Source organism: Petromyzon marinus, chromosome 2 (assembly GCF_048934315.1).
Source record: "Petromyzon marinus isolate PM22_M1 ecotype Great Lakes invasive population chromosome 2, UKy_Petmar_22M1.pri1.0, whole genome shotgun sequence".
Lineage (NCBI taxonomy): Eukaryota > Metazoa > Chordata > Hyperoartia > Petromyzontiformes > Petromyzontidae > Petromyzon > Petromyzon marinus.
Genome location: NC_133668.1, coordinates 7,642,416 through 7,660,392, shown reverse-complemented (window position 1 = coordinate 7,660,392; position 17,977 = coordinate 7,642,416). Strand labels below are relative to the sequence as shown.

Here is a 17,977-nt window from a genome sequence, read left to right as displayed (position 1 = left end):
AAATCTGGTGTTGTGCGTCAGGGGTTTCTCTGCTGCGTGCAGGGGATGTGTGACAGGTTAATATGTGCAGCTTGCATATATTATTTGCCAGATGTATGTCCTAAAGGAGTGCGTTTCCGTTATATCGCTGCCGGTGATAGCGATGTATGCTGTGTGGCCAGGCATTGGTTGTGTATGGCTAAGGCTAGCTAGTTGTCTTTGTGTGCACCGGCTGTATGTCGCTGCATGTGGCGGTGGTGCGGTGGTTCGCATAATGCACTAAGAACCCGGTGATCCCCGTTCGAGTCCCGCTCATAAGCAACATCACTGGTCAGAAACTGAACCAGTCCTGGGCTTCTCCTAGGTCGACTCGGCCTTTACATGAGTACATGGTGCAGTGTGTCAACATCAGCGGCTGGGCGTGGTGCTGGCCACCGACCCCCCTCGTGTGCAGTAGCGGCCTTCATTGGTGCTCGCTACAACAACACTTTGCCCCAATAGTCTGCTAAGGCTATACGGGGGATCTTTGTCTTGTCTTTATCCTGGCTGTGTTGCTCGTCACTTGCCTGCTTGAGCTGTTCCACTCTAACCCGTCACTCACCTTGTGCCGGCAAGACGTTGGCACCTACAGTCCCAGTGGCGCTTGGTGGTGGAGGTGGTGGGATGGCCTGGCGTCTACTACACTTAAAAACAACACACGCACGTGTAAAGCTCTGCCAAGATCAGCCATTGACGTTGGCACCTACAGTCCCAGTGGCGCTTGGTGGTGGAGGTGGTGGGATGGCCTCGCGTCTACTACACTTAAAAACAACAAACGCACGTGTAATGCTCTGCCAAGACCAGCCATTGAACGGCGGTGACTTCTACCGCAATAGTCCATCCTGTACAGCTGGCTGGTGCCTTATGGGCACTCGACAGGGATCGCCACTGATCGAGTACACACACCCTGGACGCGTTGTTTTGGAGCATAAATGGCAAAAGCAAACAAAAGCAGAACTCCATTATAAATTAAATGTGTGTACATATGTTGAACTTATTTTGCACCATAGGTAGCCAACCGTGCTAATCGGAGGTGATGGGGGCGGGGCAACAAACGACACTCAAAAAGAAGCAAATGGGTTTTTAAAGTCCATCAGCCTATTGGCTTTCCAGAGCAATATCCCCGGCAGCATTTGTTTAACAAGCCTGCGTTTTTTGTTTGGTTTCCGGGCAGCAAAGGGGCTGTAAACACAGCTGACGCTTTGATGCGCTGTGATGGTGAACTTTGATAACCGAGTGTCTTGTATAATCACTCGTGGCAACACTACGGCCACTGGTACAATATAGTGAATTCCGTCAAGTCAATGGCACGGTGTGGTTGACATGGGCCCTGGTTCAAATAATAAAATGGGACCCCCAATTCCCTCCCCCAGTGTGTAGCCTGGGACCGTCTGGCCCATGAGCAACCGGTGCAGTTGCACCACGTGCGCACTCGATAGTTACACCACTGGATGCAGTGCAAAGGACGCACAAGGCATACGCATGCATTGATATCCAATTTGAATCAACCAGATTGGGAATTAATCGTTATCCATCGTCTACACCTCTTTCATCTCTATGTACCCATGACTCTGCAAGCAATGAGTCGACGGGCCATAGCTCAGCAGCCCAATCCAAGAGCCTTTGGCGGACCATATTTTAGCCCATGGGCCACCAGGTGAAGAATCCCGATTTGCGCCATCGCTCCAACAAACGTGCCGACTGTTTGGGTGGCTGTGACGGCCCACACCATCGTCTCCAGGCACGAGGGCCAGGGGTCAGGGCTGGTCCCCTCTGTTCCTCCCCACGCTGGGATAGCGGTTGCAGTGCGGTGCTTACGTATGCGTCGGGGCCACATTGCGCGTCGCGCCCATCGTGTGGTGGATTATCGGTGGGAGATTCGCCGACGGAGGCCGGGGCGGTGGCTGTGGTGGTGGTGGCAGTGGGGCCATGGGTGGCGCCGGCCACATGGGCATCGGAGGCATCGCGGGCAGCGGCGGCAACATCGGCGGCGGGTAGTGGTGGTGGTGGACCGACGACTGCCTCTGCTTGTCGAACCTCATTGCCGGCACGGCGGGCTCCTGCGCATCGATGACAGAAGGGACAAAGCGAGGAAGCGATCGCAGATGAATGCCTGCACCCTGGTGAACGATTTTGCAAATCTACAGCGGCGCAGCGTGGGTGGCACGTGCCCTGGTGCACGGAATGAAATGAGGGCACTCCCCTCTCCAAAATCCCATCCCTGTCTTTATAGCCCAACGCCTGTGGCCTGTCTGCCCTGGTGCTGTGCCAAAGCCGGCTCAGTGGATAGCGATGCCACAGCTTTTCTAGTATGTGTAGGGACATCGGGGATGTCACTGTATGGTGCCGGCCTGAGAGGGCCAGGGCACGCGATGCACCGTCATCGCGTGCACCCCGTGGGCGGGTGTGGTACCAGCCCTAGTGGGGCTTGGTGAGCGCTGGGATAGCGCGAGCACCACGCATAGCGTGTAGTGGCGGGCTCCCACCAGGGGGAGTGGGAGAGTGTCAGCCCAGGGGCAGGGTTGCCCCGGGCCATGGCACTCTGGTTGACCCCGTAGACACGTGATCTACAGTGTCCACAGAGAGGCCCCCAGGTGGGGGGGGGGCTAGGGGGGATCACGTGTCCAGGGAGAGCTCTCGAGAGGGATGGAGAGGGAGCTGGAAGGCTCGAGAAGGCAGGCTGGGCCAAGGGCGGAGCGGCCCCGACCCGGGGGGGATATAAGGTGGGTCCCTGAGAGGGACCGGGGTCGCTGCATTCTACAAGCTGAAGCTCCACGTCTACAAGCTGGAAGCTCCACGTCTAGAAGCTGAAGCTCCACGTCTACAAGCTGGAAGCTCTACGTCCTACGAGGCATCAACACGTGGGCGGGGACCCGAGTGAGGGTCTGACCCTTCGTAGCTGTAACTCCTCAGTATAGAGTAGTTTGCTGGGTGGTCACCACCCTAGGCTGTATCTGGTGAAGGGGCAGTTACCCCTTTGTGTTAACGGGTTGATGTTACAATAAAAGTGTTGCCTCTAAAGAACAACGTCTGCGACTCAGTTAAACACAAAGAGCAGTTCTAAAGAAATACGTTTTCAGCAATGCCAGGGAGGGCGCCATCTCGCAGAGGGCCACTCGATAGCATGTAAGTTTTTCCCACTCGAGCCGAGCGAGTTTCGATTCTCGCAGACGCGCAGCACGGTCGGGCGAGCGAGTAGATCCACGTCCGTGCTCCGGCCGTCTCACCTGCGCGGCAGTCGGTGTCGAAGGGGGGCCCAGGCCGTGCGGCTGAAAGGCGTTGAGCATCATGTTGTGCATGATTATCTGGTGCATCTGCACGTTCTGGAACATCATCATCTCCACCATGTCTGCGGCAGAGGGAGGGAAGAATGAGGAAGTGAAGGAGGAGGTACACGCTGTGTGTGATTCAGTGGAGCCCCGTGTATCGAGGGCACTTCTTACCATTACACCGCATTCAAGGAATGAACACAGGGGATCTCGGCCATAAACGGACCCAACAGGAATCCCCGATGGGCTTTGTGCTGACGACCACCACAACAAAAGCGCTAAAGCTGCCTTGCAGAGAGAGAGCACGCAGGGAGAGAGCGATGTGCTTCCTACTCAAGAGCAGAGTTGCGCAATGCGCCGCGACTCCACGCACGTGTCCTTTTTTTCTGCTGCTCAGCAACGGAGTGTTTGTGTGCCTCTATGCTCGCGCAGTGCCGCCATCCACGAGGGTAACGAATAATGATAATACCGTCGTGATAATTATCATTACACGTGATTGTTATGGAACTGGGCTGGGGAACCTTTTCTTTACCGAGGGCCAAAATTTATTTTAGAATACCTATAAATTGCACGCGACAAGCCACTTGGTTGAGCCTGGTTGCTTCTAAAAAATAAGTTAGTACCTCCAGTGGGCTTTACCTGGTAAGATTTTTTAAAAAGTTCAGTTTTAATTTTATATATATCTTTTAAAGTGATTGTTTTACCTTTCCTATACTTTGCACTCATAGCTCATCGGATTCCTCCAGTATAAATACATATTCTGATTGGTGGGCCACACGTTAACACAGTTGCTCATCAGGCATGAGTTCTTAGAAAATACATTTTGCTATTGAGTAACAAGGAAAGTTTTGTTTCAATAAGTTACGTTTCTTGGTTTGTATGTATGGCATCATTCCAGAGGCTCTCTTTTTATTCACAGGAAATGCAGAGATGCTGGCGTGTGCACGATCGTACAAAATACACCCTACCGAATGATTGTTTTTAAAAAATCCACTCCTGTGCACATGTACGTGCATGTAAACATCTACATGTGCATATGCACAAAACGTATACCTATAAATATAAAAAAAATTGTATCCACGTTACACTCGCCTAGAAATACTGAGTAGACACAATGACCAACTCAACCAAAGATCCCCCCGTGTAGCCTTAACACATTTTTGGGGCAAGTCATGTTAGTGACCACCTATGAAAGCCGGAACGGCACACGAGATGGTTGGTAGCCAACACCACGCCCTGCCGCCTTCGTCTCCCTCATGGCGATGTTTACACGTCGCACCAGGCACTAATTTGAGGCTGAGTCGACCTAGGGATGGCCCAGGACCGGTTACGATAATCGTCACTGGTGTTGGCCGTTTGCGGGAATCGAAATCGGCTCGCCGGGTTCGTAGCGCGGCCCCGCTAACCGCTACCGTACCGATCCCCAGGCACATATCCACGCGCGCACGATAACGTCTTGCACAAACATCCCGTCCGTCGTGAGGCATCGCCTGTCTCCACAGCAGTCTCAGTATTTGCAGCCTATTTGCACTGTGACAGTGCCCTCTTATAAACGAGACGCCTCGCTATTATCCAGATGGAGGTTTGCCACTCAGAAGCTCAAGAGCGGTGAACACAATAGCCCGAAGGGGAAGCTGTCGTGAGCGCTCATGCGTACAACCGGCACGATTCCCAACAACGCGCGGCGGGTGCCTGGCGCACATTTTTTGGGGTCCAAAAAAAAAAAATCCGGCATCGTTGTCAGCCTCATCTCACTTGCCTGTACCGCCACCCGAGCCAGAAAGAAACTTCGGTGTTGCCGATTTCTTTATCCGGCCAATGCATGCGAACGGTTGCAGTCGCCCTCTTCACGCGGATTTCTTGTCACAGAGCTGAAGGTGCAGCCCTGAAATTGCTCGCTCCACGCCATTGCTGGCGGAAGGGCCTCCACGATAGGGAGATTTAGAGAACCCCTCTACTGGAGACTATTGTCTAGCCTAGGGGTCGGCAACCAAAATAACAATACGATTTAAAAAAATCGAATTCGGTAAAAAAACCCCGCAATATTTCAAGAGTCGCAATGCATGAGAATAACATCACGAAGCAGTCCTTAAAGAGCCACACGCGGCTCCGGAGCCGGAGTTGCCGACCCCTGGTATCACCAAACCCTAAATCTGCCACGCTAGCCTGCAAACGTTTTTGGAAGGAATGCGATTACCTACATATTACCCGACCCCACGTGACCTGTGGTTTAATACCCCCCCCCCCTTACCTCCTTGGTGGATAGCGGCAGGGGTGGGGGCAGGTGGGAGGCGGGGGCAGGGGGTGGAATAACGAAACGGTGGTGCAGCTTGCCGCTACCTTCCTTGATGCTGCCGCGCTGTTGTGGTGGGGCCTGTGCCGGAAGGGCGGCTGGGATGTGGTGGATGAGCGGCTGCTGCGGTGGGAGCTGCTGGATGATTGTGGCTGGAGGTCCGGGCATCTGCGGGCAACGACCACAAACGTGCAATGTCCAATCACGACAGTGTGTGTGTGTTAACAAATAGCAGCATCTACATGCGACTGCATCTCAAGACGATGTCCAGAAAAGGTAGCAAAAAATCAATAACTCTTTTCATGCCTTTCACAAAGAGGGGGAAGAGAATAGTCACTCTTCCATCAATGTAGTGCGTAGTGTATGCGCAGTTTTACACCGGTGCACATGGTATAATCGACATACCCCTAACAAGTCAAGTTTATCTGTATACGGTATGTCCACACTGGTACTCGTCTCAAACGTTTCTTAAACATTTCGTATATGCCATCGTCTCATCACGCCTCACAAATGTGAAAAACTTTCCCAGCTCTCTCACAGCCCCTCAGTGTGAAGTGCGATCTACAACTATGAGTCTGTCCCCTCTCTCTTTCTCTGCGATGAAGGAGGGCCGTTTCCACAAACATCGGCCTGATATATTTTTCTGTTAAGGGGCGGTGTTTATGACGATTTAAAATATATATAGATACTCGTGAGCCACTTGCAACGTTAAAACAAATATTTGCTGTCCTCTGTCAATCCACTGCTGTATGAAGGCCTCCACACAATGTGCGTGGTGAGGACCGTTGGTCCATACTTCACCACCCTGCTCAGCGAGGGTTGACGAAGGTGGAGTGGGGCACTCAGCGTTGATATTAGCCACGACCAGTTATTGAATTCGGGACGCCAGGTTGGTTGCGAGCAATCCACCGGTCACTACCGTCAGACATGACGTGGTTGTCTGGCTTGACCACCTGAATGTGAAATTGTAGTTGTTGCTCTGCATCTACATCAGCCGTAGAAAAGCAGAAGACGTACCGTCACTGGCTCACCACAATCCACTTCAGTTATTGTTTTGACTCCCTAGCACAGTGTAAGTAAGCACCCACCCACACACAGACATCCACGCATAAAGTCTTGGTTGAAGCATGACCGCCACCACGCTGGCACTGGGGTGGCGAGATCTTAACTCCCTCGCCTGGTATGCAGGAGGTCGTGAGTTCGATCCGGACTCTGATGATGCCTGTATATTTGGTGTTTGCATGTTCTCCCCGTGGTTGCGTGGATTTTTCTCCGGGTCCTCCAGTCTTTCCCCCCACATTTAGAAGCAACATGCGTTTAGAGTATTCGGCTGCTATAAATTTAAACGTGATAAGCCACTTAGTTGAGATATAATTTGTGGCCTCTGAAAAAACAGCTACATAGCTCAGTGGGCCATTCCTGGTAAAGGTAAAAAAAAGTAAAATTGCACATTGGGTCACACAGCTGAGTGGTTCCAGATCAAAGCCCTTCTCAGCTCATTGCTGGGCCAAGCAAATACTGGCCACACACAAGAGCTCTCTCCTTCACGGCACTCGGGGAGTGAATTCCGAACACTTCCTGAGCACCTCTCTTGACCCAGAGCTGTGTTGCTCTGCGCAGAGCTGGCTCCCCCACGCCTAAGCGGACTTGTGTTCTCCAAGGAGTAAATGTGGCGGGCGAACGTGAGCGGGTGTGTGTCGGTACTGCGCGCAAACTGTGGCAGCCTCGGTCAGTTTGTTTGTACATAAATGGGAGCCAGCGTTTTTGAGGTTTCTAAACGTGACAATCTTGTTGGGTGCTTGAGGGTTAATGATAGGATTTTTTTCCATAAAATCACCATGTGGCCTGAATTAATAAAAAATGTATACGGATCATGGACCAAGTGGTTTCTCTATAAATAGAGAACATATTTTGTCCTCTTCCCAGCAACACTTTCGCTATTTTATCTCAAAATAATTTTTCGGGAATGTCCCGCTCAGAATGCTTGGCCAAATTTTTTTTTACCAAAGACATTTGTTAAATGTATTAGATTCTGCTTGAAAAATGTGTATTTATTTTGAGAAAAGACATTTGGCTCAAAGACAATAAAGTAAAATATTCCTCTGTTCATTCCCAATCTTTCCCCGTCACCTTAGTGCCACGAACATAATTCAATCATTCCAGTTACCGAGAAAATATTAGGACCCAAATCTTACAAATTGCTGATTGAACATAAAACCCATCATTCGCCATGACCAATCCACTGCTGGATGAAGGCTTTCCCACGCTGTTACCATCTCTCACCATCCCGCGTTGCTATAATCCACCCAGCGCCTGCACACTAGCCGACTTCAACGCTAAAAGCACGAACCATCTCATTTACAGCCCACGGGTAACAAAACTGGCATCTGGGACAAAACATAATTTCCCGCAGGGCTATGCACCGTCCGGCAGGTTTCGTGAGGGCTATAAGCAACACCCCCAGGGCAGCTCTCCCGTGCGTTTTTGTGTTGGACACCACGCGTTATTCAACAACAAACCCAGAACATCACCCAGATTAACATGGCTTTTTTTCTCATCCCCTTGAGCTTATTTCGTTGTCTGGGGATTAAACATGAGCCAGCTCAGGCCCGCTCAGCTTGCGTGCAACTGCCTTCACAAAGGATGTAGGTGGGATACAGGTGTGGCCGAGGTGTACGAGCCCCCTCCGCCCACCCGTCCCACCCCACAGCCTCCCCTCCGCCAAGCGCCGTTCTCCTAGGCAACGTCAGGGGTGTGAAAACACCTTTTGAGTGCTGAAGCTACAAGCCGCGGGGAGTTCTTCTTTCAAACTGAGCCCCATAACCCACAGCCGACTCTGAGTCTGTTCACCAGCACTAAGCCGCTCACTTGACGCAGATTCCGTCGTTGTATTCCTATATTAAGGAATGTATATTCCTACGTGCTGCTTTGTTTAGATGTAAGGCTTTGTATTGTTGAACGCTTTTATGGTACATGCCCCACTTTGTAGTCATTATCAAATTGCACGCAGCTATATTTTCGGTGTGCAATTATTGTGGACTATGATATCTGAAAGTGTGTACCTGGAGGGATCGTGCCGTGTCGTGGTTAGCGTGCTGGGCTACGAACCCTGCGACCTGAGTTCGATTCCCGCTCACGGCCGATACCGCTGACGATTATCTGAACCAGTTATGGGCCTCCCCTAGGTCGACTCAGCCTCAAATAAATACCTGGTATGGTGTTAAAAAATGTATATGTATATAATTTGTATGCGACCTGTTGCAAACGTGTTTTTTGTATTTTACAGTTTTTCTGTTTTGTTGATGAAACCCGATTCAAGAGCTTCTTAGCTCACAGGGCAATTCTAAATAAACTGTTCAAACTGTTCAAACTGTGTGTAAACATCGCCGCTAGGGAGACAAAGGCGGCCAGGTGTGGTGCTGGCCAGCCCAAAAGTCTGTTAAGGCTATACGGGGGATCTGTATATTTTCACAATACCATTACCTGTGAATGGGAGCTGGGACAATTAGTCCCTCAAGTCGATTAAATCACAACATTTTTTTTTAGTCGATTACAACACATGCTCTTCCTTCCGATACGAGGAAGTCAGTCACTGGAGCTATGCAGTTTTAATTAATTTATATTGAAAACGAATTTCTTTATAACTGATTTTTTGTGTTGAGTTTGTTGTCCTTCCCCCGCACCTCCGATTAGCACTGTTGGCTACGCACGGTGCGAAAGTTGTTCAACATACACATATACATCCTGTCTGCAAAGGCCACGCCTAGCATGCCACTGTTGATTATGCCAATTAAGTCGTCAAGCCTGCCAAATGCCTTTTTGTTATACTATCAGTCGAGTAATTGAGCCGACAGAATATATAAATAGATATCCCAGCTCTACACACGTTTATCAATTCGCCAACTATTTGCTGTGCATTAGTGTTGGGCACCACGTTGGTGAGATGTTAACTACCTCGCCTGGTATGAAGGAGGTCATGGGTTCGATCCAGACCCTGACGCCTGTATATTTGGAGTTTGCGTGTCTCTCTCCCCGTGGTCACGTGGATTTTTGTCTGGGTCCTCTGGTTTTTCCCTCCAAATTTGGAATCAATATGCATTTGAAGTATTTGGCTGCTATCGATTTCCACATGATAAGCCACTTTGTTGAGATATCATTTATGGCCAGGTCGCTTCTGAAAAAGAGTTATATAGCTCAGTGGGCCCTATCTGGATGAATAAAAATAGTTTTAGTTTACAATTAGTTGTGTAAAACTGGTAAATACGCAATGCAAACTGTGAGAAATACAGGAATACAGTAATAGCAACACATCCATTGCTTGCTCAGGAAGGCCTCACTGACTCTCAAGCCTGTTTTGGAGTTTCTACACCAGGTCTTTGAATATGTTTTATAAATCGGGATTAGGGAACCAAAGCACCTTACGATAACTGATGCATACGAGCGGATACGCCTCAAACTATCCCACATGTACAGCCCCCTATCAATCCACTGCTCGATGAAGACCTCCCCCACGCCGTGCCGGTCGTGTGGATTATTTTACCATACTTCACAACTCTGGTTAGTGTGGGTTGGCAAAGTTGGGAGCATGGTTGCTTTACCGCCCTCTGCTACCCAGCCCTCTGCTACCCAGCAGCTTACAACACCTGCTTTTTACGTGCGGTGGTCGCCCATCCAAGCACTTATCCGGGCTCAACTCCACTCAGCTTCTGAGATCGAGTGCATCCCAAGTGATTTGGTCAAAGGCCCCATCCCTATAATGTCACTTCTTGTAAGCCTGGTCTTCAATCAAATATATTAGACTTGCACCGCACCGCTACTGCAGGTTCAACTCCACTTAGCTTCTGAGATCGGATGAGATTGTGTGCGTTCCAAGTGATTTGGTCAGCCGGTGCACGCTCGCCGCCGAGACAGTGGCAGAAGCCGGCGGACGCACTCACCGTTTGGTGAATGATGCGTGGCTGCTGATGCTCAGGAGGCATCGACTCCTGCGTGTGATGGTACAGGATCTGCTGCTGCTGCGGCTGCTGCTGCTGCTGCGGTGGAGGGTGGTAGCCCATATGCTCGTGAGCCTCCATCGGATGGAACTGGGAGTAGGGCATCTCCAGCGGCTCCAGGCTGCGGTAGCGCCGGTAGCCAGAGCCTCCGCCCCACGTGCGTGGCCGGGGCATCTCCCGCAGCATCTCGTGCTCCTGTACAGCAGGTGCACGTACAAACAAACGCACGCACGAACAAACGCACGCACGGACAAACGCACGCACACACGTGGATTACTTCAAACTCCAAGCCTCTCGCCCAGCTCCACAGAGGGCCTCGGGTCGTGCGCAGGGATTGACACGTCTGCTTTTTGTGTTTAGTTTGTCATCCTTCCCCCCGCACCTCCAATTAGCACGGTCGGCTACGTACAACGCGAAAGAAGTTCAACAACATACATACATATAAGTCAGCGTTTATATAGCATTTTTAAAGCCCCTATAGACAGGAAGAGGAGACATGAGTGCCAGCAGAAGGAGGGAACACGCCCGAGCAGATGCCCACCGCGGAGTTGACACGATGGATTCGGCAGATATGCAGGGGCGAGGTGGAGGTGATGTATGGCGAGGCTGTGAGGTGGCAATGGCTTGGAGAAACCTTCATCCATCAATTAATAGATTATATGGCTGTTGAATGAGAAGATGATGATTTAGACAAACCACTTGCTCCGTGATTCATATTTGTGTTTATTTTAGGTCACGTGGTGGTTTCATGGAGATAAATAAAATCTTGTCATTAACCTATATTATATATTCTTAGCTCTTTTGGTAAAGTCATGTTGAAGGGAAGCAATAAAATAATAAAATATATAAAACAATTTTTATATTTTATTGTTTCCCTTCAACGTGACTTTACCGAAAGAGCTAAGAATATGAATTACTGCAGTCACGAAAGCTTTAAATCAAAATTTACTTGTCATTAACCGTCAACCACCCGACAAGATCGTCACGTGTACAGAGATATTAATTATAGCGTGCCAATGTGTTGATTAAAACTATGACCGGTAAAGTCCACCGCTGACTTAAAACTTTCAATGATCGAGTTTAACATCAGCATACAATATTTAACTCAAACTACGTTGCGCCTCATCGGGTTAGCGAACTCAGAACCCGAGTTAATTACCTGATGAAGGTGAAAGGTTTTAAAATTAGTATTATTATACAAGTTGTATGTGTATTCACAACAGAGAACACCGTACTTATTAATTTACGTCAATGTTACGTCGACACGCGCTCGTCAAAATGTCAAGCCGCATTTAGCAAATAGTTTTGCCCTCGTTATTTTCACACATTTGAGGACGATCTATGATCCTGTATATAAAAAAAAACTGGTCTTTATTCACGCATCAAACTGTTTAGTTTGTTGTCCTTCCCCCGCACCTCAGATTAGCACGCTTTGCTACGTACGGTGTGAAAAAAGTTCAACATACATACATCTCTCCATGCTTAGCTGAAAATATTTTATTTTAAATTAACGGTTATTATTTTTTTTTAAAACATGTATTATTAACACTATGTAAATGAAAAGTCATACTTTTTCTAATTATTATATTACGTCGCAGAAAAAGCAATGGATAAGCACGTGATTGTTTTTTTTTGCGAGTCCAATGCCAGAGCAGTATTCCTCTATTTGCTGTGATAGAAATTTGACGCAATTTTATGTTTTCTCGGGTTTGCGAAATTGTGTGAATCTATGACTGTTGACCTTTAGGCCTACGGATGGGACCGTAAGAAGGGCTCACCGTTATCGCAAGTTACATACATAAACAATGAAAGAGTAAAACACTGCATCGTACAAAATGTTGTTCTTTTCGCGTGTGATTTGCTCTAAATACTTCCCCATACGCAGCCTAGCCACGCAAAACACTGACGCGCATTTCGATTGTCGAGAAAAAATAACCACTGTTTGCATTAAAAGCATATCATCTTTTAAGAATATTAACGTCAATACTGGCAACACATAGCCAACGATGGGAATTCGACGGGACAGCGGAAGGCACCCATCTCAAAGCCGCACGCATGATAGAGGTGTCGCCAGGAGGTGCCTGGAATGACGACCCTCTCGCGGGACACGAACGCGTGACTCACGGGGCATCAAACGCGAGCCTCAACCCCAGGGTCACCGCGAACCCTCTGTGATCTTTGTGGTCGTGGCTCCACGTCGAGGGAATGTTAATTGATGCACGCGCGCGTGCATCAAATAACACACTATCGCAGCGCTGATCGTTTACCAGAGGGGCGCCTGGTTTGCGTGGAGCGGCAGTGCGACAAAACGACACGCGTGTTTTGTTCGCTCCGCGGTGCGCGTCTTTTTTTATGGTCGGGCTGTACCGCGTTGTTGTTGTTTTTCGGCAGGAACTTAGTTCCCAAACAAAGCTCCCGCCACGTGGAGCGAAACGTCGGACATCGTACCGAACAACACCACGTAGCGGCACAAGCCGAACACACATCGGAGAGCCATACAATCGCGAAAACATACTTCAGGAGATAAGCGCGTATATGTCCGTCCGTACACAGAAGACGGTCAGTAACACAACGTGAGAATGATAAACTAATAAGCGAATTGTGTATTCAACCGTGCTTGTGCACATGGACAGCCCTTTGTCATTCCGCTGCTGGATGAGAGCCTCCCCACGGCGTGTGGGCCATTCGCCACAGCGAGTGTGTTGAGTGTTTTGTTGTTGTTATTGTTGTTGTTAATTGTGCTTCTTCACCGCAAACGCAGCAGCAGCAGCGGCGGCGGCATCGTCAGCAAACAATTAGTTTAGATTTGAAGGCCGGGCTAACCAGTGCGGGTTGGTGAAGGCGGGATTTGCAGTACAGCAATGCACTCTGCTGCGCTACGTAGCCCCGACACAGCCTATAACACCTGCTTCATGTGTGCTTTCCAATTCAAGCGCAGTTGGAATGGCTCCTCGTACGACGAATATATTAGCCCCCCCCCCCCTGTTCAATTTTCCCACCTTCGTAACCCCGTGCCAGGGCCCCCTCCATCCTGTGGGCACCGGTGCAGTTGCACCGCCTGCGCGATCGATAGCCACGACAACACCGCGTGCCTCCACCATTTCAATCGCTGCTGCCCTTTCGCTTTTAATGTTCGAAAATTCTTCCAAAGCGACAGGTCCTCTACCGCTTGCTTCGATATCTTCCACTCAGTGGACCCCTTTTCTTCGAAAAATGTCTTCACCACAACACTTCCCAAAAGCCTCATTAAAGGATGAAAACTATGACCCTTCAATTAAAACCAAGCACCGTGACAGGAACACCCGTCAATAGCAAAAGTGATGCGAGGCGCTGCATTCATTAATCGATGACGGTCGTTTTTTAACGAGCCAGCCGCCTTAACAGGACAAAGGACACTTTTTTGGGGGAGAATTTACAGCGAGGTCCTTGCAATCTTCACAAACTACAGCTGTTCTACTACACATTCTATAACACTAATATAATTAAAGTTTTATAGTGTCATTCATGTTCATTGCATCTCACCAAACGGCACAACAATTATTACAGGCGTAATCACGTGAAGGTTTCGATGTGTTTCCTATGCACTCGTTATTCACGGCAAGTGTGCACGTGGTGAGTCGCAGTTCGATATCTGTCAGACTCTTGAGAGTCTCGGGACGCCCACGCGATGTTTCTTTTGTTATTGTTTTATCATTTCCATTACTTGTCATCAAATATCAGAGCCCATCGTACGACAACCTGCCGCCACAAGGCGCGTTGCATGCCCAGTCTTAGAAACTGCGAACATGTTTCTCTCTAAGCCTCATCATCAGCAGCCATGATGAATCCACTGCTGTATGAAGACATCCATATAAGTCTTATCAAGATATTGCATTCCTTGAACTGAACTAAACCATGTTTTTGTTTGACCAGGTAAGGCCCACCTTGCCACAAATTAACGCTCAACGAAGCGGCTCATCATGTAGAAATTTAGGGTAGCCAAATGCTCTCAACACATTTTTATTCCACATGTGGAGGGAAAAACCGGAGGACCCGGAGAAAAATCCACGTGACCAAGGGGAGGGAGAATACGCAAACTAAAAATATACAATAATTTTAATTAGATCAAAACATGGGTTTTGTAACATTTGCCAGATTAAAGCATTCTGAGATTACGTATTTTGAAAATATGACATCTTGTTTAACCATAGTTACCATGCATATACGTATCCGTTATTCATGTTTAATCATGAGGAAAGGACTGATTTTATTGCGACAGTAACACACGCATGCTGGCCTAGTTTTAAATGCCTAACGGGGTGTTTAGGTCTAATTAACATGCCGCGTGTTGAATCAAATATAGGTAACTTACTGCAGCCGAGATATTGTGCAGTAAAACACAGAGTGCTGTACTTCTAATTACAAATTCTCTCTTGCGTCGCCTCTTGGCCTCGTAACTTTGTCTCCATTCCACGTCTCATCTTAAACCTCAAACTCCTACGGAAGCTCGGCCTTTGAGACTATCTTCACTATCCTCGCCCTTCCTCACTCTCACAGTGCCCCCCCCCCCCCCCTCTGCAGAACGTACTTAAAATCACTCCCTCGGAAGGCAATCACGAAGGCAGTAGGATCAGCACAAGTAAGGCGGAAACCTCTCTTACCCCTCTCTCACCTGCTGTGTGGTTCCGCGCGGTTTTGATTGTCCTTGTGCAGCGGCGGGGAGGGGGGGGAGGCAAGATTTGATGGAAAAACAATACCGAATAAAAGGGTTCTAAAGTGATGTAAAGTAAAGAAAAAAAATCGCCTGCAAAAATGTACGCAGAAGTTGAAGCGAAATGTTTAGTCGTGTTCAATGACTGGAGCGCTTCAGTTGAATCATCGGCTCGGGGGAAAATATCATTGGCTATGTGATTGATTAGATAATATGGCGATCGATTGTCTTATCGACAGAGCTGACGAAGGGTAGCAGCAACGTGTGTGTTGCCCTGCCAAGACATGATGACACAAGTGCTTTCACCTGGACCCACGCAGAATCCACCCACTCAGTAGCCTGCGCCCACCTACCCACGCCTACCAATCACCTACCCGCACCCACCTATAGACAACACCGAGCCTCCCACCTACACTGACCCTCAATCACCTGTGTACACACTACACACATACATCTGCAGAAAGACAACGACCCCCCGTATATGCAACCAGAGTGTTTGGGCAAGTGCTGTTAGCAAGGACCTCTTAAGGCCGCGACGAAAGTACGAAGGAGTGGGGTGGCCAGAACAACTTCACCCGCGGGCAAACATTTGACCTTTTCAGTGGCGATATGTACACACCACACCAAGTATTCGTTCTGATATCGCCACTGATTGTTAACCACCGCTCCACTCCGCCTGTGCAGTGATATCATATACACAGATACACCTCAACGCACACCCAGCACCCACTTAAATCAGTCAGCGGCACGCACACCTACCTACCTATGCACACACAAAATACAAAGATTCCCTTGATAGCCTTACCAGACTTATTGTGGAAAGTGCTTTTCGCGAACGCCTAGAGAAGGTCTTTATCTCCCTAGTGGTGATTTTCACACGCCACACCAGGTACTCATTTGATGCTGAGTCGACTTTGGGGAAGCCCAGGTCCGTTTCAAATAATCGAACTCGGGTCGCCGGGTTGGTAGCAAAAGCGAGCTAACCACTGCGCCACCGCTCCCCACATACACACGCACGCGCGCACGCGTACACCTACGCACGCGTCACCGGTGGTGTTTGCACGAGTTGCCAGGCGTTCCGACACAAACTGGCAAACAAATCGCTAACTATTGTCTATGCTTATACATACACGGCTTCAATAGGTACTCGCCAACCGCACTTTAACTTTGTCTAATACGTATCGCGTGTGACTGGTGTAACTGGCTATCAATCCGGAATTTGGCCCACGCTATAAAATACACACAGTCGTTGATTTAAATTTTAACATGACAAACATAAATTACTCACGTTCTTGTCTGATATTTACGAGCATGATTGAACTGATTTAAATTCGAGCGTTACTCGAGAAGGTAGAAATCTCTAATTTGGCACAAGTATACAGCTTTCGAGTCGATCTATAAAACAGAAATTATTTGAAAACCAGCATTTTGGAATTTGGGAACGGTTTCACCTATGGGGCAGGCTTATTCAAAAGTTATAATATTACGTAGCTTGATTTTAGTATACTCTAAGCTTACAAAGTCAGTCGACTAAGTAATTCGCCTCCTGTGGAGTGCGACGCTAAAGCAGTGTTCTTTATTGCAAGGCCCGCTGGCCACTGGCGGGCCACTGGCGGGCCACTGGCGGGCCACTGGCGGGCCACTGGCGGGCCACTGGCGGGCCACTGGTGGCCTTTAGCACTGGCCCCCGACAATACACAGCATATGACACCACACCTTGCAGGCGGTGTGGCGGCCCCTCACATTATCAGTGAAAGTGCCCCCCCCCCCTCCCTCTGAAAATTAGTAAAGAACAACACTGCGCTAAATGGAGTATAAATCACGATATCATGATATTCTTTGGGTCTTTCGGTAAAGCCACGTAGATAGGAAAAAATAATAAAAATGATATTTTTTTCTATCTACGTGGCTTTACCGAAAGACCAAAAGAATATGAATTCCTGCAGTCACGAAAGCTGTAAGTCAAGATTCATATCATGATATTTGTTTACTCAAGGAAGCCTCACAAAACCTATTCTCAGGAGAGTCCTGCAGAATTTCCGCAGTAGCGGACGATGTTGCTGCTTACTCTTTGGTTCTATTGGGTAAAGTCAAGTAGGTAAAAAATAAAATAACAAAAATCACAACGTTTCGGCCACAACACAAGCGGCCTTCATCAGGTGAAGGGACGAGACTGTCTGGAGGACAGCGCTGGAGTGAAAAAAGCCACACTCAGATCACGACCTTTAAGCTGTGTGAGAAGAAACAAAGCGCCTTGACAAAGGAATTAGCATATAATTTAGCATTGAAATGGCTGAGTGATTAGCTTGTGACTGGTCACAGAAATGGCTATGTTAAAGTTAAAGCATACGCACCCCTTTGTCAAGGGGTGCCTTTGCAGATGTGTATGCTTCAACTTTAACATAGCCATTTCTGTGAGCAGTCACAAGCTAATCACTCAGCCATTTCAATGCTAAATTATATGCTAATTCCTTTGTCAAGGCGCTTTGGTTCTTCTCACACAGCTTAAAGGTCGTGATCTGAGCGTGGCTTTTTCACTCTAGCGCTGTCCTCCAGACAGTCTCGTCCCTTCAGCTGATGAAGGCCGCTTGTGTTGTGGCCGAAACGTCGTGATTTTTGTTATTTTATTTTTTTACCTACGTGACTTTACCCAATAGAACCAAGGATCCTTGCAGTCACGAAAGCTTTAAATCTAGAATTGATGTTGCTGCTG

The 17,977-nt window shown here is 48.6% G+C and overlaps 2 protein-coding genes across 3 annotated transcripts in view; one reads left to right on the top strand and one right to left on the bottom strand.

The window, feature by feature from the left end:
* Positions 1-17,977, top strand: part of DNHD1 (dynein heavy chain domain 1) — a 101,123-nt gene that overhangs the window by 962 nt on the left and 82,184 nt on the right. The window lies entirely within an intron of this gene.
* The window catches only part of LOC116948476 (uncharacterized protein C21orf58-like), a 30,124-nt gene that overhangs the window by 1,698 nt on the left and 10,449 nt on the right, over positions 1-17,977 (bottom strand). The window contains exons 5-9 of one of the 2 annotated variants that reach the window (XM_032965182.2): positions 10,518-10,769; positions 5,628-5,748; positions 3,246-3,367; positions 1,837-2,078; positions 581-657 (exon numbers count right to left, since the gene is read on the bottom strand). In XM_032965182.2, the coding sequence (XP_032821073.2) occupies positions 581-657; positions 1,837-2,078; positions 3,246-3,367; positions 5,628-5,748; positions 10,518-10,769 (814 nt within the window). Of the gene's footprint in view, positions 1-580; positions 663-1,836; positions 2,079-3,245; positions 3,368-5,627; positions 5,749-10,517; positions 10,770-17,977 lie in introns of both variants that reach the window. The other variant, XM_032965191.2, reaches the window with a different exon arrangement.